The 27,038-nt window shown below is 43.9% G+C and overlaps 1 protein-coding gene across 5 annotated transcripts in view; it reads right to left on the reverse strand.

Moving 5' to 3' along the window:
* Nucleotides 1-24,186, reverse strand: part of STAC2 (SH3 and cysteine rich domain 2) — a 40,520-nt gene extending 16,334 nt beyond the window's left edge. Inside the window, exons 1-2 of one of the 5 annotated variants that reach the window (XM_088143396.1) lie at nt 23,829-24,186; nt 168-459 (exon numbers count right to left, since the gene is read on the reverse strand). In XM_088143396.1, coding sequence (XP_087999522.1) covers nt 168-459; nt 23,829-23,921 — 385 coding nt within the window. In that variant the 5' untranslated portion in view covers nt 23,922-24,186. Of the gene's footprint in view, nt 1-167; nt 460-22,938; nt 23,113-23,828 lie in introns of those variants that run through there. The other 4 variants (XM_025177612.2, XM_088143395.1, XM_007422370.4 and 1 more) reach the window with 4 other exon arrangements.
* Between the last annotated feature and the right edge of the window lie 2,852 nt (nt 24,187-27,038).

Here is a 27,038-nt window from a genome sequence, read left to right on the forward strand (position 1 = left end):
AAGGGGAGAAGAGTCATCCTGATTTTCCAGTAGCTCAGCCTTTAGAGTTTAAGGTGATCCAGACATGGATTGGAAAAGAATGGCTACTGTTCAGCTCCTGAGCGTGCATGGCAAGGGCTAGCTAATGTTATCAAGACAGTGGAGAAACAAGGCATTCAGCTGCTTACCTACAATAAGCTGATGGCAAATTTCACAAGGGTTGTGTTTCTTGAAGATGTGTTCCTGGAAGCTGTGGGTCTTCATGGGCTTGAGGGTCCCCAAGGACTTGTGGAGGGCTCTGGGGGAGGGTTCTGCTTCGGTGGGAGCTGGGGGTGGAGAAGGGGGTGGCGCGGAATCAGGAGGGCTGAGCAGGACGTCAGAGGGCAGCCTGAACTCACTACTGGAGCGCAGGAAAAAGTTCTCCATGCTCTTGCTGCGCAGGATGGTCTTGAGTGAGAGAGAGCGTTTGAACCGTTGCAGCTAGCAGACAAGGGGAAAGAAAAAGGAAAGACATAACACCAGGCACTGGGGAGGGGGCATATTACATTAGCACCGTGAATTTTGCCCAGTGTCTGCTGGGTGCGGTGAAGTATCCAATGGGTTTTTTTGTTTTTTGTGCTTTCAAGTCAGTGTTGACTCCTGGTGACTGCTGGGACTCATCCCTGCAGTTTTCTTGGCAAGATTTTTGGAAATGGTTTGCCCTTGCCTGCTTCCTAGGGCTGAGAGAAAATGACCGGTCCAAGGTCACCCAGCTGGCTTTGTGCCTAAGGCCAGACTAGAACTCCCGGTCTCCTGGTTTCTAGCCTGGTGCCTTAACCACTACACCAAACTGGCTCTCCTATACTTTATAAACTTCATTTTTGCCTTTCCCTTCAATCATCCCATTTGTGCTGCAGAATTCCAGAAAGGAAGAATAATGAAGGCAGTGCTGTTTGGTGCATGTTGAGGAAATGGTCAAAAGGGGAATTCAACACAATTCTTCTCCCCATTTCTGAGGGAGAGAGAAGCTTCAGTCTCTTTCCATATTTCCCAGAAAAGCCTTAAATAAACTTGAGGAGGACCCATGGGAATCAGGAAAAAGTTTCCTATTTTAAAAAGCAAGCAAAAACTACTTTAATCTGATTTGGAAGGGAGGCTGCATGGGGGGGGGGAGGGAGAGAGAGAGAGAGAGAAAAAAAAAGGCAAAGAGATTGCTTAAGGCTGCAGGCCATTTATGTGCTAGAAAAACCATCCTCTCTCTACTGTTTTCCTTCCTGCTGGGGAAAAGAGGCTTGTCAACAGTGGAACAAGATCCTAAAGTAGTTAACATATCGTTAGGAAAACTTTCCACTGACCTGCTGTTGTGAGAATAGGACCGTGAACACACAGAGCAGAGGCCATCACTAACCACACTCAAGGTACATTCTAGGCCTGGAGGAAAAGGTCTGTTCGGTGTAACAGCAACCCACTGGGTAACATCTGGGCCCAGGGGACTGCCACAGATGCTGCAGTCTCTAGCATGTCTGGACACAGGCGAGCTTACGGCTGGCTAGACCTCAGCTCCATTTCACTGCTCTTTTCATTAGGTCTTTCTGGCAAGTGAAAGCTGAATCAATTTGCTGGTGAAGCAGCTATATCTGGACAAAGTATGGCCAATATTGGAGAACGAGGATGTTCCGGGGATAAGTAATTTAGGGTCTCGGTACCTTAGTGTTCTGGAGTTTTAGTAGTTTAGTACTCCAGTATTTTACAGTAACTTCATAATTTAGCCTTTTACTTTTCGGTTCCAATATTTTATACATCCATGCTACTGTAATCTGGCTTGTGTTAATTTTTCTGAGTAATCTGTTTGCTAACATGTTTTCTACTCTCCTTGTGTCACGCTAACTTTGCTATGCAACAAAATTCCAGCCAGCTACTGTATTAAAAGGATTGACATCAGTGGAGCCCATAGCAGGCAATGGGGGTACAGCATAATCTTTCCCAGTGTGGCATCTTCTAGTGGCACTGCATTTCAGCTCCCATAATCTCAGCTCCCATCATCCCCAACTAACATGGCCATGGGAAATTATGGGATCTGTAATTAGGGAAAGGCCATGACTGAAGTTATAGTCTGGGAAAGGAAATGTAGATTTTACCCCAAAGCAATTTTTCAAATGAACAAATGCAAAATCATTTAAACTTCTAAGAATTAGAAATGCTTAAGGATACCATCCAAAACCCAAAATAAATATAGCCAACACCAAACCTTATTGGGACTCAGGGGGTTGCAATAAAATGGAACAAATGAGTGAAGCCAGAGCAAAATGCTAGGAGTAATAACTTTGTAATAGAATGGATGGATGCAAAACAGAAGAGTGAGGATACAAAGATAAACAAGGAGAAAATAAGTTACTGGGATCAAAGGATGAGATTCGGGGCATCTTAGAAGATGAAGTACAAGGACATATGAACTGAGACCTTCTGTGGGGAGGGAGAGATCACCTGAGAATGTTGAAAGCAAAGTTTGGGGAAAAGGATATAAAAGGTGTGGAGTTGTGGGGCGCAAGTGATACAGCCGGGGACCCACAGATCCAGGGATTCTGCTAGACACAAACAAGACTTGGCTCAGAGAGCGCGCAAGCCTGGAAGAAATGGCTAGGAGGCAGAAAAGGAAGTGGTTAGATCAACGAAGCAACCTGAGAAAAAAAAAAGGAATTAGATTTACAGTGAGTGGGATAAACAGTTTTCCTAAGATAACGTGTCCAATTGTTTCTTCTCACCTGGATGTTCTCCAGGTCCCCTCTATTAAATGTTATCATCTTGCAGGACTGAGGAAGCAGGCCTTCTCTGGCACAGCCCCCCCCCAAAACCCCCGAAAATGCCCTCTCTCCTTGGGTTCTGGAAAGCTTTTAAAACCTGGATTTGGTTTGATCCTAGGGCTGGGGTTAATGTATTACTGTATTTTGAGGCCCCTGCTTTGTTTTTATTTGTGTTGCCTTTAAGATTATTTTAGTCCAGTCTGTGTGGTTTTATATTTTATTTGTTTTTATGGATTTTCTGGAGTCCATTGGAGTTGGGCGGCTATAACAAATTTGAATATACATAAACAAACAAACAAAGGGATGTCCCCCTTGCTATTGTCCTTGCTTGCAGCTTGGGCTCCAGGGAAGCAGAGTGGGGGGCAAGTCCCTACCCTGTCCCATAAGGCAAATCAACCCAATGTGCCAATAGGAAAAGGATTGAGACCACGAGCAGAAGAAATGCCCAGGGTGTGGAACAGCTAGGAGAGCAGATCACGATGGACAGAGCGATGTGTAGTCCATCTGGATTTGAATCGAGCCCAGCAATGTAGCAGTGCAAGAGAAATTAAGAAGAGGGGAGAGGAAACTGCTCTCTGTAAGACTTGGCAAGATAACTAGGATTGTTGAATATGTTTGGGGCTTAACTTGTCTTGGAGGTTTCAGAGGAGCTGCATTCTCCAAGCAAGAATCTCAGGACTGTGAGGGGACCGAGCCATTCACACTGATTTAAATAGCTGCTGGTGTATAAAGTTATTGTTATATCAGTGTAAACCTGATTCTAGGTCTGTACGGTTGTTTGATGCAAATAGAACAGAACACAACAGAACTGATCTCAGTCTTCAGTCCTGAAAGCAAGGTAATAAAGGTGTGATGTTGGCTGGTAATTAGAAGTGTTTTGTGTTTTACTGGATCTGGAAAGAGGAGCAGGGTGCCTCTTACAGCTTCCCCTGTGAATGGAAAGAGTGACAGTAAGCTCAACGAGAATAAAATCTGGAAGATATTTTGCTTATGAAATCTCTGGGGGATTTCAGCTCTTGAAACGAGGACCAGCTTCTGTGCTGCAGCAAAAGCTAGAGACTTACATTATTAACACTTACAAATAATCATTTTTATTGCACATATCTGCAAGGAGAAAAGAGCATTGACACAATGAAAAATCCACGGGGCTGGAACTCCCATCAAGCCATGTTAGCTGCCTGTTATAAGGACTACAAATGACTGGTTATTTATTTAATTACATTTATTGCCAGCAGGGGGAAAAGTCCTTGTGAGATTTTCTGCATCAAGTTCCAAACAACTGACCACCTTTTGATATTTCCACTTTAAATTGGGGGAGGTGGTAGATTGCGATCAGCTGAGATAGTAGATTCTCCAGGGCTAGCCCCAATATTATTTTCTTAAAACTTCCAAAATATGTCTATGTGTACTTTTTGTTGTTGTTGTTGTTGTTGTTGTTGTTGTTACATACAGGGGCTTTCTTAGGTGCTTTGGATGTACCTGAGTCCCAGCAAAGACAAGGCTCTCTGGTGTAGTATTCAGCAACAAGTTTGACTCTGACTTAATTTCCAGCAACTTCAGGGAGAAATCCATCCACGTAGTTTTCTTGGCAACAGAATGGAAGTGGTTTCTCATTCCCTTCTGGGATTTTTGTTAAACTTCTCAGACTAACCTACTGTCCTGGATTTCCTGTGGTTTCCCATCCATATTGTAACGAGATGCAAACCTGCTTTACTTTTAGAGATCTGCCAAGTTCAGCTAGGTCTATCTGGGCACACTGGCTACAGCTGGCTAGGTTAAAGTTTTCACTCAACCCTGATGCTTGGGGGTGAATGGCTGGTCCCTACTTGTCAGTCCCAGGTTTTATCAGCTCAAAAAAGGTAGTCTATCCCACAAAGACAAAGGAGCAGCAAGAGCTTGGAGCAAATGATGAAGTTAAATGGAGAGAAAACAAGAGATGTTGGGGGATGTAGGATCAGCAGCTGCTCTAGCCTTAGTTGCTTCCATCATATTTGCTTGTACATGTTATTACATTACAAATAGTAAGCTAAATTCTGCGCTCAGTACCAAATTCTGCCTGTTTCCCCCCTTCCTGCAAAATTCACACATTGTACTCATGTCATTATTTATTAAACAACTGCCAATATTTGGGTTCACACCGAGGCTAAGCCCCAAACCATAGTTTAGAAATCACAGTGGCAGGCTTCATAAATGCAGCAAGCCACAACCCAGCCAACCACAGTATTGGTTTAGGGCAGTATTTCTCAATCATTGCTGGCTGGGGAATTCTGGGAATTGAAGTCCACACATCTCAAAGTTGCTAAGGTTGAGAAACCCTGGTTTAGAGTAATGCATGATTCTAGTGTGGATGTCCTGTTTCCTAATTCTGGGATGCCTGTGAAGAGAGAGTATTCTGGAAAAGCTCAGAGAACTCCCACTTACCATGAGTTTGCATGTACCAGGTCCGGCTTTTAAAATGGGCTGTGGAGTGAAATTAATTCAGCCTTGTAAGAGAAAAATGGGGGAATAGCAAAAGGACATGAAATATAGAGAAAGTTGAGCTGGGGGTGGGAGAAGTGCAAGGTGAGAGAGAGGAAATGAGCATGTCTGTACACCTCACTGGCTGTGGCTTTTTACTGTTTAGGGGGAGCGGGGGGGGACCCAGCTGTCTCTGCAGTCTGAGCTTAAAAGGTTTCAGCTCCACTAACTACTGATGAGCTGAGACCTCTGCAGCGAAAAATACCGCTGGGCTTCCAAATCGGGTGTGCTAATAGAGGCTGCCTCACTTCACACAATCCAGGAGCACGAGATCTATCTTAGCTCAAGAAGGATATTTGTAAAAAGGTGCCTGAGACCCACCTGGAGCCTGCACTGGGCCCCAGTGTTTGTCCATGTATAGACGGACTACAAATCCCAAGTCATCCATTTATTTCCCTTGGGGGATGTTAGAATTGAAATAAATCATCAATAGCTTTTACTGTGGATCAAATTCTGTATACAACATTGAAAAGTGAACTCGCCCCTGCTAAACGGCTGATAAAACTATATTAGAATTGAAAAGAAGTCACAGAGCCAAATAACTTGTGGCTAAAGTTCTTTTTAAATTCACTGTCATACTTGCAGTTATGACTTCTAAAAACTGTTCATGTGTTTATATGTACATATGTATACCCCCTCCACACAGATGGTACAGTGATATTTGATTGTTTTCATTCCCTTTCCTCCTTTCATAAACAGTGTTGCTGTTGGGTTTGCAACAGCAGTCTAGTGCAGGGTTTCTCAACCTTGGCAACTTTAAGACGTGTGGACTTCAACTCCCAGAATCCCCCAGCTGGGGAATTCTGGGAGTTGAAGTCCACACGTCTTAAAGTTGCCAAGGTTGAGAAACCCTGGTCTAGTGTGTGGAAATGGAATAAGGGAAGCCTTTTCAAGCTCATGGCATGCAGAAACTTTCATATATCAAATGTACTGGTTTTCAGCTGCTTTAATGTAATATATAAAAGAAACAGGATCAGTTAAAAAAAGAAAAAGAAAGCTATTTTAGAGGGAGAAGAATGGAACAAAACAGAAGGTTGATGCTAGGTAAGCTTGAGTACGTCAGCCCTTTGAGGCAGGCTAGGTCAGGAAACAAACAATGCAAGGATTCCAGAAATGCTACTAGACTGTTGTAGGATATAACAACAGAATCTTGAAGCCTTCCCTGTGCCCCCTCTTATATCACAGCGACTCAAGGCAGAATTATCTTGAGTTTCTTTCTCACACCATCTCCTTTCCCAGGACTGATTTTGCTTTAGCTGTTCCTGCATACTTTTTTCAAAGTATCAGGGAGAAGTTCTTGCACTGGGGAGGGGGGACAATCTGCAAGGAGAGGATGAAAGTTCTTCAGACAGAAGAGCCTGCTGTTTCCACTGGTATCTACAAGGGAGGCCATGGAGGATAAATGGCACATGCATCGCAATGTAAAAGGCATGACTTTACAAATGACGTAACTGTCATTTGCAGGATGACATCATGACACACGTACCATCATTTTGCCATCATTGCATTTGTTCAGGAACCCAAGCAGGCACTTGTTTTGTGCTCTTTGGTTACTTAATATCTGAAAATGCTTGTTATTAGAGTGGAAAAGTTAAAATCACTAAAATATAAAGGACCAGAAGGTTAGAACTGATAAAGAGATGCATCTTTCCAGACTAAGCCTTGTAAGGCAGCAATTATAAAGAAGGAGAAATATCACAGAGCACATACAGTATCAGTTGCACCACCAGGCCTCTTATATTCAAGGAGATATGTGCTGGACTCACACATTGCATTAAACTATCATTTATTTTAACCATGGTTCTTTACAAGCCATGATGGGGGTTCACATGTTACACTAGATGTTGAAACCATAATTGGATGAATACAACTGATTGAGTTTTTAATACCATATTAAGCCATAAATTGTTGTTTACAAACCACAGCGGTTAGGTTCACACCACATGCTAAGTCAATACTTGTGTGAACCTAACCACTGTGGTTTGTGGCTTAGTATTAACACTGAGGATCCAGTCATTCTGTTTGTGAAAAGCTGGCGTACGGTATATATGCTCAGATTGAAAACTAATTCCAGAGCAAAGTCTGGATCCAATCTCATTCCCTGTCTTTAAACAAGAGAATTCTGCAAAGGAAGCTCTCAAATTCACACTGCTCAAAGAAGACACATCAAAGTACTGGTGATGCTGATGATAACAACAATAATTGTTATTGTTGTTATTATTTCTGGACAAAGAAGTTGAGTGATTTTTCTAAGAAGCATGGCTACCAGAGAAGAGATACAAATAAACAGCAAAACATTTAGCATAGGAATAGTGGAATGGGATTGAAAGATATTCTTTTAGAGCAGTGTTTCTCAACCTTGGCAACTTTAAGCTGCATGGACTTCAACTCCCAGAATTCCCCAGCCAGCATGGCTGGCTGGGGAATTCTAGGAGTTGAAGTCCATGCAGCTTAAAATTGCCAAGGTTGAGAAACACTGTTTTAGAGTCTGTCTGAGTTCCATCACTGGTTTGGTTTAACCCGGGTTTGCTAAATAATCCACAAAAGCTTGGCAAACATATGCTAAGCCCTCAGCTATAATGGTAAACCACAACATAGCACAACACCCTAAAACAAAACCAAACAAATCATATCATAGCTTTGCATGGCTAGGAATATGGGACAGATGAGCCAGAAACAGCTGTGGCTTTCTGAAGGCATCATACACCCTTTAGGAACACATGTGCTGAAGACAGACGGCCTGTTGGGGGATAAGGCTGGACTTTTCTCCCCATAAGAGAGTCTTCCCTCCAACTACTACATAGACTATGTTGAGGTCAAAACTTCCAGCACACAGAGCCAGTATGGACACTTGTCATTATAGGAACTGTGGTCCTCACAACATTTGGGGAGCATCCGGTGGGAGGGATGACTTTGAGGGAGGATGAGATCTTCCCCTTCACCCAAAACCTTTATTATGCTGTTTGAAAGAGATGTTCAAAAGTGCAGACTTCAGGTTCCTGCTTGAACAGAAGGTGTTGCCATTTCTCACTTTTTCACCCTCTGCAACATTCAAGGAACCTGCCAAGACACTATAAAAAAAAAAGGCTAATATTTCTTGACATGTAGTTCCAGCCCCTGCAAGCTATTTTTAACACAGCTGCTGTGAAAACAGCTTGGCAAATAGAAGTCTCATTGGCGACTCAGCTCCCAGCCTTTCCAAAAACTCTCCTTCCCCCGTATTTATGAGAAGATGCACAATGTTTAACTTTTGCTGTGCTTACCTCCCCCCATCCCCGCTGCACCTCCTCCACAGGCTTCAAGCACAGAACCACAAGTTCACAACTTTGGGGATGTCTTTAGCAACTCTCTTTCCTTCTCCCCTGATATTCACGGCTGCCACAACCTATTGGATGGGAATACATATCACACTAAGGCACAGAAATCTGTTTACAAACCACAGTGGCTGGGCTGATATAATATATTTAGCTAAAAGCAAGCAAATCACAGTATGATTTAGTAAAATGTGCCAACCTAGTAATGTGTTCAGGGTACACATCACACTAGAATCTGTGCCTGTTTTCTGCTAAGGAATGGGCTGGGTTGTATACAGATGGCACTCAGCTGTTTCTCTCATTTTCATCTAATCAAATCATGGGAATAATGGGAGTCCAGGACTGCTATCGTATAGATGCTCTGGATGAGGGTGAACAAACAGCAACTTAAGCCAGAAAGAGACACCATTACTCTGGGGTCACAGTTTGGGGGGGGGGGGGTTGCTGTTTGCAATTATTTCTATGTTTGAATTTGCTTCTATGTAGCAGAAGTGGGCAAAAACAGAACTGGCTTGACCATTCACGTGGTCATCTTCAGGTTGGATTACTATACGGCATTCTCAATGGTTAGGCTTGAAACTAGCCTACAGAAGCTTAAATTGGTACAAACTGCAGTTCCCATTGGGATGAGCGGAGCCAATTCAGCCAGCCTGGTATTTAACCGATTGTATCATTGCACTGGATGCCAACTTCCATTCAGACTCAAATCAAAGAGGGCATTTCGGAAAAGGCATAAATTAGGGCTGTGAAGGGGGGTCTGGAAGGATTAGGGCCTGAGGAACAGACTCAGGATCAATTCTAGCAACATCAAGTGGCTGTGGGTATTTGGGCCATCCAGAACTGGAGACTTTCCATCTTTAGCCTTGAACAGGGTTGCACTTCCCTGTTCAAAACTGGTGTGCAGTTTGGATTATTTCTGGTGAAACCCAGGACTAAGAGCTTCACAGGGGTTTTGATTAATGTGCCCAGGGCTGTACACAAACAAACAGGAGAGCTCAGAACAAATATGGTTTAGAGCTAGGTAAAACCCTACATTTAATTTAAAGTTAAACATTTTTTCCTTGCACATAATATTCTCTTCTGTGATATTGTAAAGTACAATTCATTGCCAACTTTTGGAGCATCTGTAGGGCTGTATATTTTTTGGGGGGGGGGGGGTGGATACACAGCTTGAATTCTTAGATTGTACATCTCTGGTTTAAATGACCTGGGACCAGGATATACTAGGGGTCATCTTCCTGCATATGAGCCAGAATGGGAACTCCATCCATTTCTGATACCTTGCTTTGGGACGACTGTGTTAGATATTTTGCAAGCCAGTACCCGAGATAAGAGTCTTTCCAGCTGGGATGCCCAAGATCTGGAACATCTCTCAACATTGTTCTGCCTGGCTGTATCTTTGCCCAGTTTTAAGTAAACAATGGCCAAAAAAAAAAAAAAAGGCCAGTCATTTTCTTTGCTGTTAGATATTCCTCTTTGTTATTTTATATATCACTATACTCCACTTTTATACACTTGTTATGTATAAACAAGGCCACAAAACAATAACACTGCTACAATCATACCTTCAAAGATAAAATGTTTTAAAAATTACCTATAACCTACATAACAGCCAGCTAGAACCCCTATTCATGAATGATGCATCAGTCACAATGCGAACACCCTGCAGAACAGAACAGTTTTAACTGCCTTCTGAATGCTAGCAAGTTTAGGGCCATTCAGTTCTCTGGAGGGAGATGATTCCATACTTAAAAAGCTGCGCCTCCAGCCTTCCCCAGCCATCTCTTAGAGAGGAGGGATGGGAAGCATTCCCTCCTTTATGGCATGGCCACAATTCTGGAGCTATCTTGAGCTGAGCCACAGAGGGTCAAAATCAGCATTCTGAATTATATCTGGAAACCTACTGGTAACCAGTGCAGTGTGCATAACACATGGCTTTACCGGCTCCCACTGGCTAACAATCAGGCTGCTGCATTCTGTCCCAGTTGCGGTGTCTGATGCAGTGTTTCTCAGCCTTATCAACTTTAAGATGTGTGGACTTCAATTCCCAGAATTCCCCAGCCAGCTTGCTGGCTGGGGAATTCTGGGAGTGGAAGTCCACACATCTTAACATTGCTAAGGTTGAGAAACAGTGGTCTGAACAATCTTCAAAGGCAGCCTTGGGTAAAGTGCAATGCAATAGTCCGAACATGAGATGGTAAGTCACTGTGGTCACAGCCTTACTCGCCATCATGTTTTGCTTCTTACTGAAAGGTGCCTGAAGTATTTGATAAAAAGGTGAAGTTGACACTTTGGTACCTATTATTATGAGGAGGTCAGGTGGGAAGAAGCTGGAACAGAAGAAACAACTAAAGTATTCTTCTCCAATACTGCAGTCCTGATCAAATTTGCTTCCCCATTTGACTGATCTTAGAAGAAATGAAGAGAGAAGGGAGATATAATGAAGCATCTTCAATGTCCAATTTAATTTGATCCTACAAGACATCAGACTGAGAGGGTGCTCAGTCTATTTTTGGTAGCTAAGAACACTGAAAATAAAGCCATGCTTCCTTCCCACTCTGAGATCTACAAGATAAGATGCTTGAAATAGGCATGTGTTATATATTATACATGCTCACACAGGACACACATCCTGGCTCATTAGCCAAGGTCTGTAAATGAGGCAGTAAGGAATATTCAATGAAGGTAAATAGCCCAGCTCTTTGTCCCTGTCTTTTTCACATCCACTCTCTTTTCTTCATGACTCCTAAAGATTAATCAGGCTCTCTTTCTTTCCCCTTTTTCTGTCCTACTCTTTCATCCCACTAGGATGCCAGAATACTCCTTTACAGTCCTCTCTTGGAAGAAATTCTCTGTTTAAAGGGCTTTCTGATTCACGCCTGAATTAAACTCAAGGAGACATGGATGCCTTCCACTGATTTTTCTCTCCCTCCACTTTACACAAAGCATCACACGCTCAAATGCTTGAGGTAGTAGCTTTTCCTTAGGGCTGCTGTCACTCAGCTTCTCGCTTTTCCTCTTCCTGACTGTAAATTTCCTTCTTAAGCATTTAACTTCACTACATGTTATATATAGTTCTTGGTAGAGAGAATAAAAAGCCACAATGAGGGAGGGGTGGTTCCACCTGCCTTTAAGGAGACAGCGGTATGTCCTCTTCTCAAGAAACTATCGCCTGGCCCGACAACCCTCGACACTTTTCGTCCAGCCAGCCACCTTGAAAAGGTGGTTGGTTGTGGCTGCAGAGGGTCCTGGATTATCTAGGCCCTTTTCAGTCAGGTTTCAGACTGGGACACAATACTGAGACAGCACTGGCCACAGGTGTTGATGGCTTTTGGCAGAGGCAGGACAAGGGTAGTAAAACCACCTAGTTCTTCTCAATCCCTCAGAAGCTTTTACTACCATCAAATATAGTATCCTTCTGGACTGTCTATGGGGATCAGAAGTGGATGCAGCATTATGGTGGTTCTCCTCTTTTCTCTGTAGTTGGTTCTAGTAGGTGATGGCATGGGGGGAGAGACTGAGTGTAAAGCCTCTGACATGCAGGATGCCACAGGGCTCAGCGCTCTTGCCCTTCCTGTTCAATATCTACATGAGACTGCCAGGTGAGGTCATCTACCAGTTTGGGATCAGGTATCATCAGTATGCAGATCATACCCAATTGCATATCTCAACCTCGGCCCAACTAAGTGATGCTGTCAAAGTCTTGTACCAGTGTGTAGAGGCTGTGGGGTTTGGATGGGGTGGAACAGACTCAGGATCAACTCTAACTACACCAAGTGCCTGAAGGTATTTGGACCGCTTAGAACCGGAGACTTCCATATGCTGAGGTAACAGTCCTTGCATATCTCTCTCAAGGTCACTTCCTTGCTCTCTACAGTTGGCTTGATTAAACAGTGTCATCTGATGGGATCCAAGAAATGGGCCTTCTCTATTGCAGCGTGTGGCCTTTGGGACAGCACCCCCACCCCCCAAGATCTATGTAACCCCTACTCTGACCTCATTTAAATCTAGCTTTTCCCCAGGCCTTGGACTAGGGTGGATAGTGGGAATGTTTTATGCTAAAGGGATGTGTTTGTTTTGCTCTTCCCAGATGTTTGTTGCTCTTTTCTGTTTTTTATTCTTCCAAACAGTCTTAATAGGAGACACTGCCCTGAGTCATTATGGAGTTGGGCAGCTGTGCAAATTCGATAAACAAACAAATAAATAAATGATGGGCTTTAAACAACAGAATCCCTTGGCTTTCATAAACATGCTCCAGATGTTATCTAAAACAGAATGAACAATTAAAAGAAAAAGTCCTTCTTACATTTACACAAGTTCTTATACATATAACAACTGTGCAACTTCCTTATAGGTTACACCAGTGTTTCTCAACCTTGGCAACTTTAAGATGTGTGGACTTCAACTCCCAGAATTCCCTAGCCAGCATGGCTGGCCGGGGAATTCTGGGAATTGAAGTGCACACAGCAGGAACTTTACATCTTTTAATTTCCCTTTTGTTTTTTCCTTCCCAAACAGCAAAGCTAGCTCTTCCTGGACTTCTTTCTGGGGAGTGCCATGCTGTGTCCTGGTCTGCCTTCCTTCTCCAGTTAGCCTGAACAAGGTGCCATTTTTACTTTTTGCAAAACTACAGCACCTTGCAAGGGGAGACCAGCCAGCTCTGGCTGCCTGGAGCAGTCAGGCAGGTTCCACCTGAACATCCAGCAGGACATCTTGCAGAAAGAAGCCCAAGAAGAGTTGCTTTTGGAAGGGGAAGGCAAGAGCACTCAATCCTGGCTGGTTTGTCTTGGCCAGCATGCAGGAGGAAGTTGCTATTGCAAGCAAAATGATTGTTGGAAAAGAGCCCTGGCACCTGGATCCTGGCTATGGTCCAGTCCAGCACCAACCACTCAGTGAAGCTACCCATGTTCAGGGAGAGAAGGGCCCCTCTATTTTCCTTGTGACTGCCCCCTGAGCACTTTGACATGCAGCTTGAGAACTGACATAAATGATCTCAGTTTCTCCAGCAAACGGCCTGGGCTTTTAAACACAGCACATCAACTGTTTGGCTTACTCGCTTTAAGCCTTTTGGTATAACAAGAGCTCCTGAGATGCAAGATTCTCCAGGAGCCTCCCTGGCACTGCCAGCTGCTACCAAGATTTGTCATCCTTTCCAAGCTGGCTTCTCCTTCCTTCCTGGTGACAAAATTGTAAGAAAAGACCCTGTTGGTTCGGGCCAATGACCCCTCCAGTCCAGCTTTGTGTCATGTAACGGCCAACCAGGTGCATTCAGAAGGCTAACACAGACAAAGGTGCAATAGTCCTCTTCTACTGTTGCGTGTTGTCACTTTGTATTAAGGTATGTTACCCTGATCCTGGAGTTATAAATAATTATCAAGACTATTATTGACTGACTGAACTTGCACACATTTGTCCAATCCTTTTTAAAGCAATCTAAATTAATAGACATATCTGATTGCAGCAAATCCTACAATTTAACTATGTGCTGTTAACAAGATCAAAATCTCTAGCTTTCAGTTCCTCCCTCCCTTCTACCAGCAGTTTTAATTCCTAGTTCCATTTCTTGCAATGACCCATTCACGAAGGTGGTAAGGGAAAAGCTGGAGAGGGAAAGACAATTGCAAGGGGAAGGGTCTAAGGCAGACAGCTCTATCATCTCCATTCAAGTTCTTCTTAAATATCATCCAACAACCCTAACTTTTGTTAACATCACCCCACTGCGCCTTCAACATTTAGAGCTGAGGACTGAACACAATTTTCCTCAAGTCCAAGCTGCATATTTTGCCTGCAGTTGCTCTTAAGCGAGCTGGACCACTCATGGTCTGCAATCACACACCAAGCTCCCCAGAGGATTTGGCACATTCCTCACAAAAATCCCTCCTTTGCAACCAAGCACTGATGATGAAGCTTGTAAAGAATACACTTATCACAAATGATTCAGCTCCATTACTTATATGCCCTGCCCACAATTTCACCCTGGCTTTTGTTCCAGTCTGAATTGCCTTGGCTGGAAAGAGATGATGAGAGTGGTTCTTGACCAGTAAAAGTCTTCTCACATCTTGTTGTTAAGGGAGCTAAATCTTTCATGACTTAGCATTCAGAACTTAAATTAAATCAGACCTCATCAGAGCTTATGATTAGAATCTGTTCTGAATAAATAATCTGAAATGCATTAGGTAATCATTTTTAAAGGATTCAGTGGTACGCTATGATTTGTATGCTGAAGATAACAATCCTTGGTATCTCCAGATTAATAAAAGCAGGATTAATCAGGCTCTTGATTCATTATTTGAAGAGTCATCATGGGCAGTCCTGGACTGAGGGACAAATGGTTTTCTGACACAAATGGAAATCCCGAATCAGTGCTTGGAGATGGGCAGGATCTGGAAGGCATGAAAGAAGCTCAGACTAAACCCTGCTAAGACTGAGCTGCTTGGTGCCATCATGGCATTCTTTTAACATCGGTTCTGGCAGGTACTCTTGACAGGATAGTGCTCCTTTTTACGGAGTTGGTGCATGATCTGGGGGTCTTTACAAGTAGTCCTCACATAACAACCCAAATTGGGACTGGCAACTCCACTGCTAAGTGAAGTGGGGAAATCACGTGACTGTGACTGCTTTCTGGCTGGAAAGAGTCAAGACTACTGTTTCACACCTTCAGCTTTTGTTTGCCTCTTAACCACTCCCCCACCTTTGGAGTGCTTGAGTGCCTGCTTACTCTCTTGTATACATCCAAAGCAATGTGATTGTACCTCAGCCTAGGGCTGGGAGCTGTGGACTTGCTATGCAAACAGCTTATTCTCTTGAAATCCCTTTCTCTCCAATCTCTCTTCTCTGTGGAAGGTGGGGGAGGAAAAAAGCATACGCTTTCTGTAGGCAATCTCTCCTTTGCCTGACCCTGATCATAATTCTTTCGATGTGTAGAAGAGCAAACAACTTACTCTCTTGAAATCCCTCTCCAATCTCTCTGCTCTAGGGGTGGGAGGTGGGGGTCAGGCAAAAAAGAGATTGGAGAGCAGTTCATTCCCCAAGGTTTTACTGCTGAAAACTTCACTAACTCTACGCTGGAGGGAGGCAATGAGAGCAAAGCTCCAGGAATAAGACCCTTAGACATTTAACCATGATGAGAAAGACAGCTTGCGCCCAGGAGCCAGGGTCCTCCTGCCAAAGGGAAAACAGATTGCCCATGAAGTCTGCAAAGCTACAGCAGTTCAAAGGAAAATGTCAGTTTTCAGTGGTTTCCAATAAACTGGACTAGAGTCAGAAATAAATCAATTTCACTCCAGGAGACTATGACTTGAGTTCGTTCAGATCTAAACCAGATATCCTAAAGTGGTGTGGAAATATCTTGGAACTCTGCTTTATTTTATTTTTTGTTAAGAACAGAGAATCATAACATAATAGGCTCGAGCTCTACAAATCCTCTTCTCAAAAGTAAATTACAGAAATTGTGTATGAATTTTACAGATTTTTGTTTATAAATCTTCCTGTAACCTGAGTGGGGGAAAGAGGAAAAGAAAGAGTACAGATTGGCAGAAATCTCTTGGGTCTGCTCCACTGGATTTTTCATCCTACTCAGTGTGCTATTGTAAAAGCCACCAAAAGATTTCCCTTTACACATCATAAATGTGCAGGACCTTGATGTATGACGCCTGTTCTGCTGAGGTATCTTGGCCTTAAATAAGATTTTAAAAGATGGGAAAAATTGTTTTCTAAATGGGAAGAGAGCAAGCAAAGTATCATACTTTAAAAAAGTTTTCTTGAGTTGGCTAGAAAACTCTATCAGATTTGCACAGGCCAAACTGCTTCCCCTGGAGATGGGAAAAGCTAAAGAAAACTTTCTAATGTCAAGAGTATTTGGGTGGTTAATCACTTCATTTCCATTTGGGGGGGGGGGCTGCTAGACCATCCCTTCCCAACAAAACAAAACCCAGAGCTCCTTTAGAAGGAGCTGCAACCAAATCCATAGCTTGTCTTAAAAAGGGGAAGAAATCACAAGAGAAAAGAGGGAAGGAGGTCTATTGTCCATTCCTGCTCATGGCAATTCTGCAAAGCCAACCTGATATTTTGGCCTGAGGCTGGCATGTCTTTAAAAAGGATCACTCCCATTCCTAAGAAAAGGTATCAGGTTGCCCTAATTTCTCCCCTTTCGCCTTGGGGGGCAGATAGGAGGTCCCTTTTGAACATGATAGCAATGTACACCAATCTTACCCAACATGGAGCCCTCCAGAAGAGTTGGACTCCACCATGCAACATCCCCAATCAGCAGGGAGAAGACATCTGATGTATACATTTTTTAATTTAGTTATTCACTCATATCTGCCCCTTAGCAGGCCAGCAAAATAGATTAAAAAGGCTCCCTAAAGGCAATAGACCAGCTCTTTTTGTCAACTGGATACCTTGACATGTTGGTTTACAGCTCCCATCACTCCTGGATGGGGATAATGGCAGTTGGAATGCTGTGAATAGGACAGTTTGTACTAATGTTTCTAAATACCAATTTCTGTATCAAAATGATTGTATGGAAAGATGCCCCGTGACAAAAATAAGGAATTTTAAGTGACTGAACAAAACAGAACATTTGATGTTTTCTAGGGCAACTATGAACTAGGCTGCATTTCTTCTCCCACAAATGAGCAAGGAAGGAATGGAGCAAAACAGCAACTGTGGATCAATTCTGTGGCATAGGCTTCTCTTGAAAAGGACAACACCCAAGCATGGAAGAAGAATATTCAACCAGATGATTTGGAAATTTAATTTTATTTCACCTGGAATGCTACCAAAGGGAAATGTGATCACCGTGCCCTTGGTGAAATTTCAGCAGGAAAACCAAGTTGGTAGAAGAGGCACTGATGGAAACAGTCTGTGGAATATAAGCTATGTTCCTGCTGCTGATCAGTGTTGAGTGTTTTCTCTGTCCAGCACCAACAGTTGGACATGGTATGATTTCAGGATAAAGGCTGTTCATTGAAGCGTTTTTCCTTTCTTCTTCTTCTTTCAGAATAGGTTTTATAGTCATGGAACAGCTAGCTGGACATTATATAGTTCTAGATGCCTATTTCATTGCACCTACTTTAAATGTATACATATTCAGTCACCATCTGGTGTTTAATTCCAAGTAAGTATGGCCATAGTTCCCAAACTGTGTGCCATGGCAAACTCACAGGGGCACTGTGGGATAACACAATGATACCTGACATCTGTTCGACACTGTGCAAACTATGAGCCTAGGGGTGCCATGAAAAAATTACTGAGATACTAAGGTCACTATAAACCAAGAAAGTTTGGGAACCTCTGCTATATAGCTCTCTAAAGAGCAGGGAGAGAGTGGTGCAAAGGACCATTCAGTCTAGAGCAATGTTTCTCAACCTTGGCAAGTTTAAGACGTATGGACTTCAACTCCCAGAACTCCCTGGGAGGTTGGGAATTCTGGGAGTTGAAGTCCACACATCTTAAAGTTGCCAAGGTTGAGAAACATTGCTCTAGAGTCTCAAAAAACCTGTACAGCAGCCACTTCTCACCCACGAATGAGTAGAGGAGGAAAACTAAGACTAGGTCATCATAATAATAGTCATCAATAGGAAATGTGACTAAGAACGACACTTGCATGAATCCAGACTTAATCCAGATTAACTCTGCATCATACAACATCATAAAGTGGTATGTTTGGTTTTGGCAACTGTAGTATGTGACTAATTTATAAACTACCATTTATGGTTGAATGCAACTGCAGTTTATAAACTACCACATGTGCTGTTTAGTCAACTGTAGCTTATTCAAACCATGGCGTAGCACAATTCTAAATCAGGAAAGTAACTGCTAATAGAGTTGGCATTGAAAAAAACACTTTAATTTGTCCTGGGTTTTGGAATTCTGGATCAAATCCTCCTCAGCTCCAACATTCAATATTCTCAGCCTCAGGAACCAAAGACTTTGTGCATCAAAGCATGGGCTCTATTGCTGACCTAGGATGCCTTCCTCTGGCTGAAATAAGGACTGAGAAGCAGAGCTGGAGGAGGGGTGGTTGGAAAGAGGGTCTCCCATTCTGTCTCCATCCAACAGGTGCCACTTTGATTCCCTGCAACTGACCAAGGCTCCTTCAGTCAGTTTGGCAAGCAGTTCTTAAATCTACCAGCCAACTGCTTTTCAGGGCTATTTTCCCCAAGGCTAGCTCAGCTACCCAAAATAATGCACCCAACTGCTCCTTCCTTTGGTTGCCAGTCAAGCGTCAAAGGACAAAGAGTTTCTCTCACTTGAAGAGCTCCCAAGGTTTTGCTGCTTACAGGGTGTCTGCAGTGAATGGTTGGAAAAGTCAAGAGGGTGGCCGGGATGGCGTGATTGAAGCTCTGCCTTTTTTATGTGCGATGCAAAACAAAGGTTGTAGCCACCACCTTGATTCCCTCTCCCACTCTGCAGACAGTCCTGGTTGCTTGAGAGCTACAAACATCTGTTGGGCTGGTTCAACATTTCACAAATGAAGAAACAACAACTGGTCTGCAACTAAAGCAGGCCTGCACAACATACACGGACCACATGCAGCCCACCAAGCAGCCTTGTGGAAACCTGCCAGCATTTTTTAAAAAAAGGAATAATTTCTCCCCTCCCCAAGCCTTGCTATTACCACCAGCTCTGGCATTGCCATCTTTCTGTTAGCTGTGGAACAGCTGATTGGCACACCAGGTATCCCTTTGCAGCTGGCGAGGATTTATCAGTGTGGCCCTTCCTCTCTACATATTGTGGCCTAAAGAGCTGTAATGTACATATTACAAAACTGGGCAAATTTTAAATTTGCACAGATATACTTAAAATGTCAGGGAGTAGTTCAGCTGTACCTTTTATGACTTGCTAAGTGAGGGATCAAATGAAGAGATGCATATGTGAATGATCACAGATCAATCCACTCAAACAAAATTTTCCATATTTACTAAGCCAGCTCAGATCCAGCATCCCCCCACTAAAGGCAACTTGTGCCTTTCAGGGGATTATCTTTGGCTCCCGAATAGTCAAGATGAAATATCAAATAATTGCACATTATACCTATGAACTAGGAATGGGATCAATATATTTATGAACATAAATACATATGGTACAATGGTATATATGAATTAGGCCATCATAACGACAGTCACCAATAAGACAGGTGATTAAGAACCAGACTCACAATCTAGGTCTGCATTTATGCATCACACAAAGCTATGATGTGGCTTGTTTAGTTTTGGCAACTGTGGCATGTGACTGTGGTTAATAAACTATTAAAATTTTAAGGCTATCCCCACAAATTACTAATAAACTACTAAAAAAGGTAATGGATGGAGCTGCTTAACCAAGGCTTTGTAATTCCTCTGAGAGTTAAAACAGCAACATAAAACAGAAATAAAAGTTTGGATCAAGGATCCTCAAAAGCAGCTTTCCCCCAATGATGCCTTTTAAAAGCGTTAAACTACAATTCCCATCAACTGCCTACCTCTAAAAGCATCCATGTGTGTCTTTAAACAAACAACCAGGCAGCTTCAGGGATGGGATGAGAAATTCAAGGGTGACTGAGGGAACGGACAAGGGGCCTGAATAAACTCTCCTCTCTCCCATCCCACAACACTTTTCCACTTCAACATTACCACATTTCCCTGCTATTATTTCTTCCATAATGGAAATTCCGGTGGCATATCCTATACTGCTTTCTATGGAAGTGAAATAGCACATTCAAGGAAATGGGGATTAGCCAGAAAAATTGTAGAGGGGAAACCCTTCCTAATTCATTATACCCTTTGCCCCTTATTACAATCCTTTACATTCCTACTGATCCTTTCACTTGTTTCCGCCCAATTTTATCCAGCTGATGGAATCAAGTTGCCTTATTTCTGCCTGCGGATGGGTAGGACACATACGTGATCATTTCTTCTCTCTCTCTCCGTTTTTCAAATACATACCCCTATCAGCTTCTTTGTGCAATGAAATATAGACTATCAGGCAGAAAGCTAGGTTGTGCCATTCCACTGATAAGGTTCATCTTTCATATAGAGAACGATTCTCCTGCCCACTGCAGAAGCATTCAGGGATGCAACTCCTTTTCTTATTAGTACTTCGAATCGTGGGGGGCTCTGCCACTGGGCAGAATGAGGCCGCTGCCCCAGGCAACTGCTTATAAGTGCCATAAAAGGGCAGCAAATGGTTAATTACTCAATGACGGTAATTACATTTTTGCTGCCAAAACAGGAGAGGGGTGTCCGTAGGATTCTTTGCTTTCAGTGCAGATCAGCCTCAAATGACTCCAACTCAGGCGATCCAAAATCCCTGGCTTGCGTGGCAGGAGCAGCATGGTCCAGAACATGCAGGACGTAAAGCCTTTCTTCATTTCTGTCAGCCTCTGAAGCAACCATGGACTCACCTCACAGACTTGGCAGTGGACTAGCCAGGAGCTTGACCAATGAATGACAAGCAATTTATAATGTGAGGGGGAAAAGTGCCAGACATTACATAGATTTCTGAGACATGTGGGAATTCTTCACCCACAGAGGGACCCTGCAGAACACTGCGTCTCTCTCCTGCCACACAGACGTAACTTCCTAGTGAATGAATTGCAGAGTAAAGTAGGAATATGTTCTGCTGTGCTTGCCAGAGACAAGCATGCACACACACACACACACACACACACACACACAGAGGCATCTTTTGCTGGTAATATGAATTTGGCAAGGGTGGAAGCTGCAGCATCAGTGTTGGAACTGCACATGTTGCCTGTTCTGTAATTTTAAACCCACTTGAGATGTTACGTACATTAGCAACCAACGTCACCGTTTCGACATCAGCAGGTCTTCAGACATCAAAACAGGCAGCAAAGTAAGCCTGCACATTCCCCCATCACAGTACACATTAGTAACAACTGGAGTGGGTTGAAAACACCCATTGTTTTTGACAACCGAAACTCTTATTTCTTCCATCACAACCCAAATTTTGACATGCAGGATTCTGGACTGCATTTGCAGATTTGCATAACTGGTCATAACAGGTCAGGCTTTGGGAAAACCACCCTGCCAAGGGCCTTCTAGATGTATTAGGCCACAACTCCCATTGTCCCCAGCCATATGAATTGGGAGTTATGGAAATTGTAGTCTGACATACGTGGAGAGTGCTTGGTTGGGAAAAGTTAATCTAGGCCAGTGTTGTCCAAACTTGGCCACTTTAAGATGAGTGGACTTCAACTCCCAGAATTCCCCAGCCAGCCATGGCTGGCTGAGGAATTCTGGGAGTTGAAGTCCACTCATCTTAAAGTGGCCAAGTTTGGACAACACTGATCCTGGTTTCTAATACTTATATCAAGCTTCATTTCAGTCCACACAATCCTAGGTGTAGCGGTCCCTAATGTCTATTTTTGGTTTCAGGTCTCAGGAGTGTAAGAATAGGAAAAAGAAGTGTTGACGTTGCTGAGTGCCTTTTCACTCTAATAAAGACGGAGTAAGCACTGGGCTGCCAAAACTGAATTCTAGGAAAGTCAACACTTCTTTTCAGTAAAGTGGGCACTGGCTATGTGTTCTTTCTTCAAACTGGAAACATTATCACCTATGTAAAAAAAAAATAAAAAATAGGAACACACATACATCTCATGACGGGAGAAAGGCCAATTAGCCACAAGAACTAGTGGAACCTCCATGTGCAGAAGTAATATTCCTCTGCTGCTTATTTTGTAGAAGCTTCTGGCACACAAAGAATGAACACTGGTACCCACCAGGTGCACTGCTAGTGGCCTTTTCTGCTGCTCTTGCAATGAAATGCTGAGACAGCCAGGCGTTTTTTTTCTTCCATAGCAAAATCGTTTTGCCCCCCAATCTTTTTCCCCTTCTCCCCTCTAAAGTGTGATCCTAAGACACAAAAGAACACAAGTATTATACATAAAGCCTGTAATTAAAGCACGTTCTAATAAGTCACCCTGCTGCAGTGAAAAATGCATGTGAACACACACACGTCAGGCTAAGTTGCTACTTTCCAAAGCCTCTCTTCTCCCCAAGACCGCCTCCCTTCATAATTAGAAGCTATTATGATTTCCAGATAGTAACCTTTTGAAACTCACCCCCCTTCCAGTTACTTACATACAGACACACACACGTGTATACTGAGTGGCAGTGCCCTGATCTCCCATCTTCCTGCACTTATTTCACAGATAAGATCCAACTGATATTTTACAAACATTTATGTACTGTAAAATATTTCTTGGTAATCCTATTTACCTTTTAAGTTGAACATTAAGGCTATAGGGAGGGGAGGATGACAATGGGGATATACAACCATTTTTCAGCTCTGATTATGTTTTTAAAAACCCAATTTTAAAGCGATCACATTATTGCATTACTTACCATATCTCTTACTGCCAGCCATATAATTATCTGTCGTATAACTTGGGCTTCAGCTTATAAATGTGACACAGAAGATATATACTTAACTCAGATTTTTAAAATACAGTGCTTCTCAACTTAAATGCCAATAAACATTTATATCCACTCATATATCCGGCGTTCAGATTAATACAGGGAAAATCAGTCACAAGACTCAGAAGGGTCTCCTGATCGTAAACAGCTCCCTCTTCTCTCTCTCCCCGCCCACCCCTCCCAGACAATTGTAACCCCACCAGCCACATGCAGAGAGCAGGTGCACGCCTAGGAGGAATCCCAGTTACATCCAGCAATGATCTACATCACCCTTCGCCAGCCTGCTACTCTCCAGATGGGCTGCAGACTGTCGGCCGGGGACTCTTGGTCCTGTAATCCAACATATCTAGAGGGCGCCAGATTGGCGAAGTGGCAGCAAGAGCGCGCTAGCACTTAGTTCAAAAGGATTGTACTGCGGTTGTGATGAAACAGTCGGGAGGATGGCACGCGGCTTGGCTACCGCAGGGGGAAAAGGCGGGCGAAAGAGGAGAAAACACGGCTGAGCCCGGGAGCTGAAGGAGAAGACGGGAGGAACCGGGCGACGGGAAGACACGCGCTCGCTCGGGGCTCGTGGAGAACTAGTTACGGAGCGAGGTGGGGCGGAAGAACGGACGGGAAGCTCTGTGGAGACAACCGGGGCGCAAACATCCCCACAGTATACAAGCGCTCGCTGCCCCCTCGATCCGGAGAGACGGCCCTAGGAAAGGAGAGCGCGGCGCTGAAGGCGGAGGCGGTCAGAAAGTGCGCCAATCAATAACTCGCTCAATTTAAACAGAGAGAGAAAGAGAGGCAAAAAACGGGGCCGGGGACATGGCTACCTTTGTTTCCTGCAGGCAGGAACCGGTCCTCGGGGTCTGCTGCGCATCCGTGCTGTGCTGGGGGTCGTTCTCCTTCTCGGTGATTTCGGTCATGGTGCGCCTAGGACGCGTCCGGCTGAGCTGGGGGTCCGGAGCTCGAGCAGCCGAGCACGGCTCTCCAGCAGGGTTGCGGACCGGAGCTCTTCCGCCCCTCCCCTCCCACCTTAAATCCAAAACCGCCTCTTCTCCCGCCGCGCCGGACCGGGAAGCCTTGGTCTCCCAGCCCCCCCGGGAGAATGACTGGAGGGTTTCCCTCCTCTTCCACTTAGTTTCCCTTTAGGAAAGCAAGAAACGACTCGTAATCTAAAGCGACGACGCTCGGTCCTCACTCCAGCGAACTCTTCTGAAGCCGACGCGGATGGGTCTTTTTTACCACTCGGACCTCCCCTTTTATGCAAATCAAAACAGAATTTACAACCCCACGTAGTTACTCTCCCCTCCCCACTGACTAGCGCGGGTGACTAGTGCGGGTGAAGTCTTCTCGCCTTTACACTCTCTACGCTCGTCCTGCAAGTTTGGTTTTTAGGAGGCGTTGGCTCTTGCCATAACGGTGTGTGCACGCATACACACAAACACCAAATCTCTCTCTCTCTCTCTCTCCACCATCACTTTTTTTACGAATGGCTCGTTAACCTCGCCTTTTCCTTTTGATATGGTAATAGAGAACGTGGGATAACCATCTCCCATTGGCCTTGACGCCCAATGGAAATAGAGGGACGGAGACTCTTCACTAAGGGGTGGATCCACGCTGAGAAGTTATACACGTACCTAAATGTGACAGAAAGAGAAATAAGTTCTAAGACTAAGAGGGCGAAACCCGCACCTTGTTCTGCCTCACAGGCCCAGAGAAACAGATCGCCCGCCCACTTTTCAGTGTTGGCCTCTTTCACCTTCTGAGCTAGAGGGCTGTCCCTCTCAGCTCTAATATCTCTGGATTTTGCCACCTCGGAGTAGCACCTTCTTGCATGACCATCGGAGATGCAGTCTGACATGTACCTTTGCCCCCAGACTTGGGCTGGGGCAACTGCTCTGGGGTATACGGGGCTCTGCTCCCCTGAAAGACTTAGTTGGCTTTCCCAGATTCAGCACTGGCATCTTCCTCTTACCTCCAAAGCCCTCCAAGATATAGTATATAAAGAAACAAATTATTTTTATCCTGCCTTTCTCCTGTAGACAGCCATGTCTAAAGCAGATGATAATCAAACATACTTTATAAAACAAGGCAGCTAAGGACAGCAACAGAAGATTGTTCCAAGGAGCCAATGCAAAAACTATCAATTATATTTGTAGCCTGGTTTGGGCAAGACAGCTTTCATATGGTGAAGAAATCCAGTGGGAGATGAGCCAAGGAGAGGTTTCCTGATCAAAAAGTCTGCAGTGGTGCCATTGCAGAAAAAGCCCCCTCCTCAATATCATTGTGGTGGGACCCAAAGTAGATCTTCTCTCAATAACCAGTATTTCTGGGTGCAACCCAGAATCCTATCAGAAGCCAGTTCTGTGCTTGCAATATAGGTGCCTTAGGGCTGTAGCATCTTTAATCCACCAGAGGGCTGCTGAATTTTGCACCAATTGTGGTTTCCAAATAGTTTTCAAAAACAGCCATGTAAAGCCCATTGCAATAGTCTAAACTAGTGGTGTTAAGGGCATGAGATAGTGTTCCCAAGCCTCTGGTCCACTTAAAGCCACAACCAGCACAGCAGCTGGACAAAAGCTCCACCAGCCGTTGGCTCCACTTGTGGCCATGATCCCAGGAAGATTCCCACATCATGCACCTACTCCCTCAAAAGGAACGACACTCCATCCAGATGCATTGGACAAATCTGAATATTTTCATTTTTTTGCTTGATTATGTATCATCAGGTCTGTGATGACTCTTAGATGGATTTTCTCCATGACGATCTATCCCTCACCTGGTCTTTCAAGTCTCCCAACAGCGCACTCATAGCCCCTGTAACTGAGCCCATCCACCTTGCTGCTGGTCATCTTCTTCTCTTTTTCCTTCCACGTTTAAATCTGAATATAAGTGTGATTTAATAAAGGTGACTATTTATGGGGTTATTTTTCTTTGGAGGAAAGATAGCCAAGGTCTGTTGGATGCCTACAATCTTCACTCAGTCTCCATGTGTGAAACACTCTGTATTTTGATGCTAGTCCACTAATCTATCCACCATTTGCTGGCTGGGGAATTCTGGGAATTGAAGTCCACCCATCTTAAAGCTGCCAAGGTTGAGAAACACTGCTCTACAGTATTAATCGACCCAGTAATCAGGTAGCACTACCCTGAGTTTTCTTTGTTCCTACAAATTGTAGACTTCCCTGTGACACATTTGCAAATAAAAGACTTTTTCTCAATTCCCATTTATGATAGGATCAGAATGCTGTGGCAACTCCCATGTTGCTCCTTATTCTCATGGTATTAACTTTTCTTGCCCTTAGACCAAGATTTAGTCTTATGCTGCCCCTTCGTATGTCAGAAAATAACTTACTTAAGATGACTTTGGGCAATTGTATGGCAACTGTTTTGTGTTTTACCTTGCCTCCTCTTTTTTGAGAACTGTGATCAGGTCAGCCTTGATCTATTTTTGGTAGATTCTTGAGGATGTACCTGTCTTTTAGGAGGGAGAGCGGACTGACCCTTCCTTAGTGATTTTTTGCCTTAAGATATCCTCCCCCCACCCATGCTTAACAATGAAGATAATGCTGGGGGGTGGAGGGCAGCCAAAACAATAGCAAGAGCCAGGAGAGCTGGCAAAACATTCTTTCAGTACAACAAGAGCTTAATTTAATTGCCTTAAGAAACCCTAGTGAGGGCAAGCTCTGAGCTCTCTTCCTTTTCAGGGTATCACATGGAGGGCTTGATTTGCTCAGCTCCTAGCATACTCATGTCTGCCCTACTAAGCTTGTTTTAGGGCTGCAGAAAAGTTTACATGAATCTCTCAGGTGACCCTCCATTCAGTCATTGCCTGGGCTGAGACTCATCTTTAGGAAGGAGGAACCTTATTTCCTTTCAGGGGATTCTTTGTGCCCTTCGGTTAAAGGTGTAGTATGGAAGGCCAACATAAGGAAGTTACTACACTCTAGCGAGAGTGTGGCTATTCCCCACAATTGAGTTAAAAAGCTATCCACAGCTCCTTCAGTGGGCAGGACATAACGCTAGCATAAAATGTGCTA

Source organism: Python bivittatus, unplaced genomic scaffold, assembly GCF_059951505.1.
Source record: "Python bivittatus isolate LINGU-HERP-01145 unplaced genomic scaffold, Pbiv_v1 ctg000410_np1212, whole genome shotgun sequence".
Taxonomy (NCBI): Eukaryota; Metazoa; Chordata; class Lepidosauria; order Squamata; family Pythonidae; genus Python; species Python bivittatus.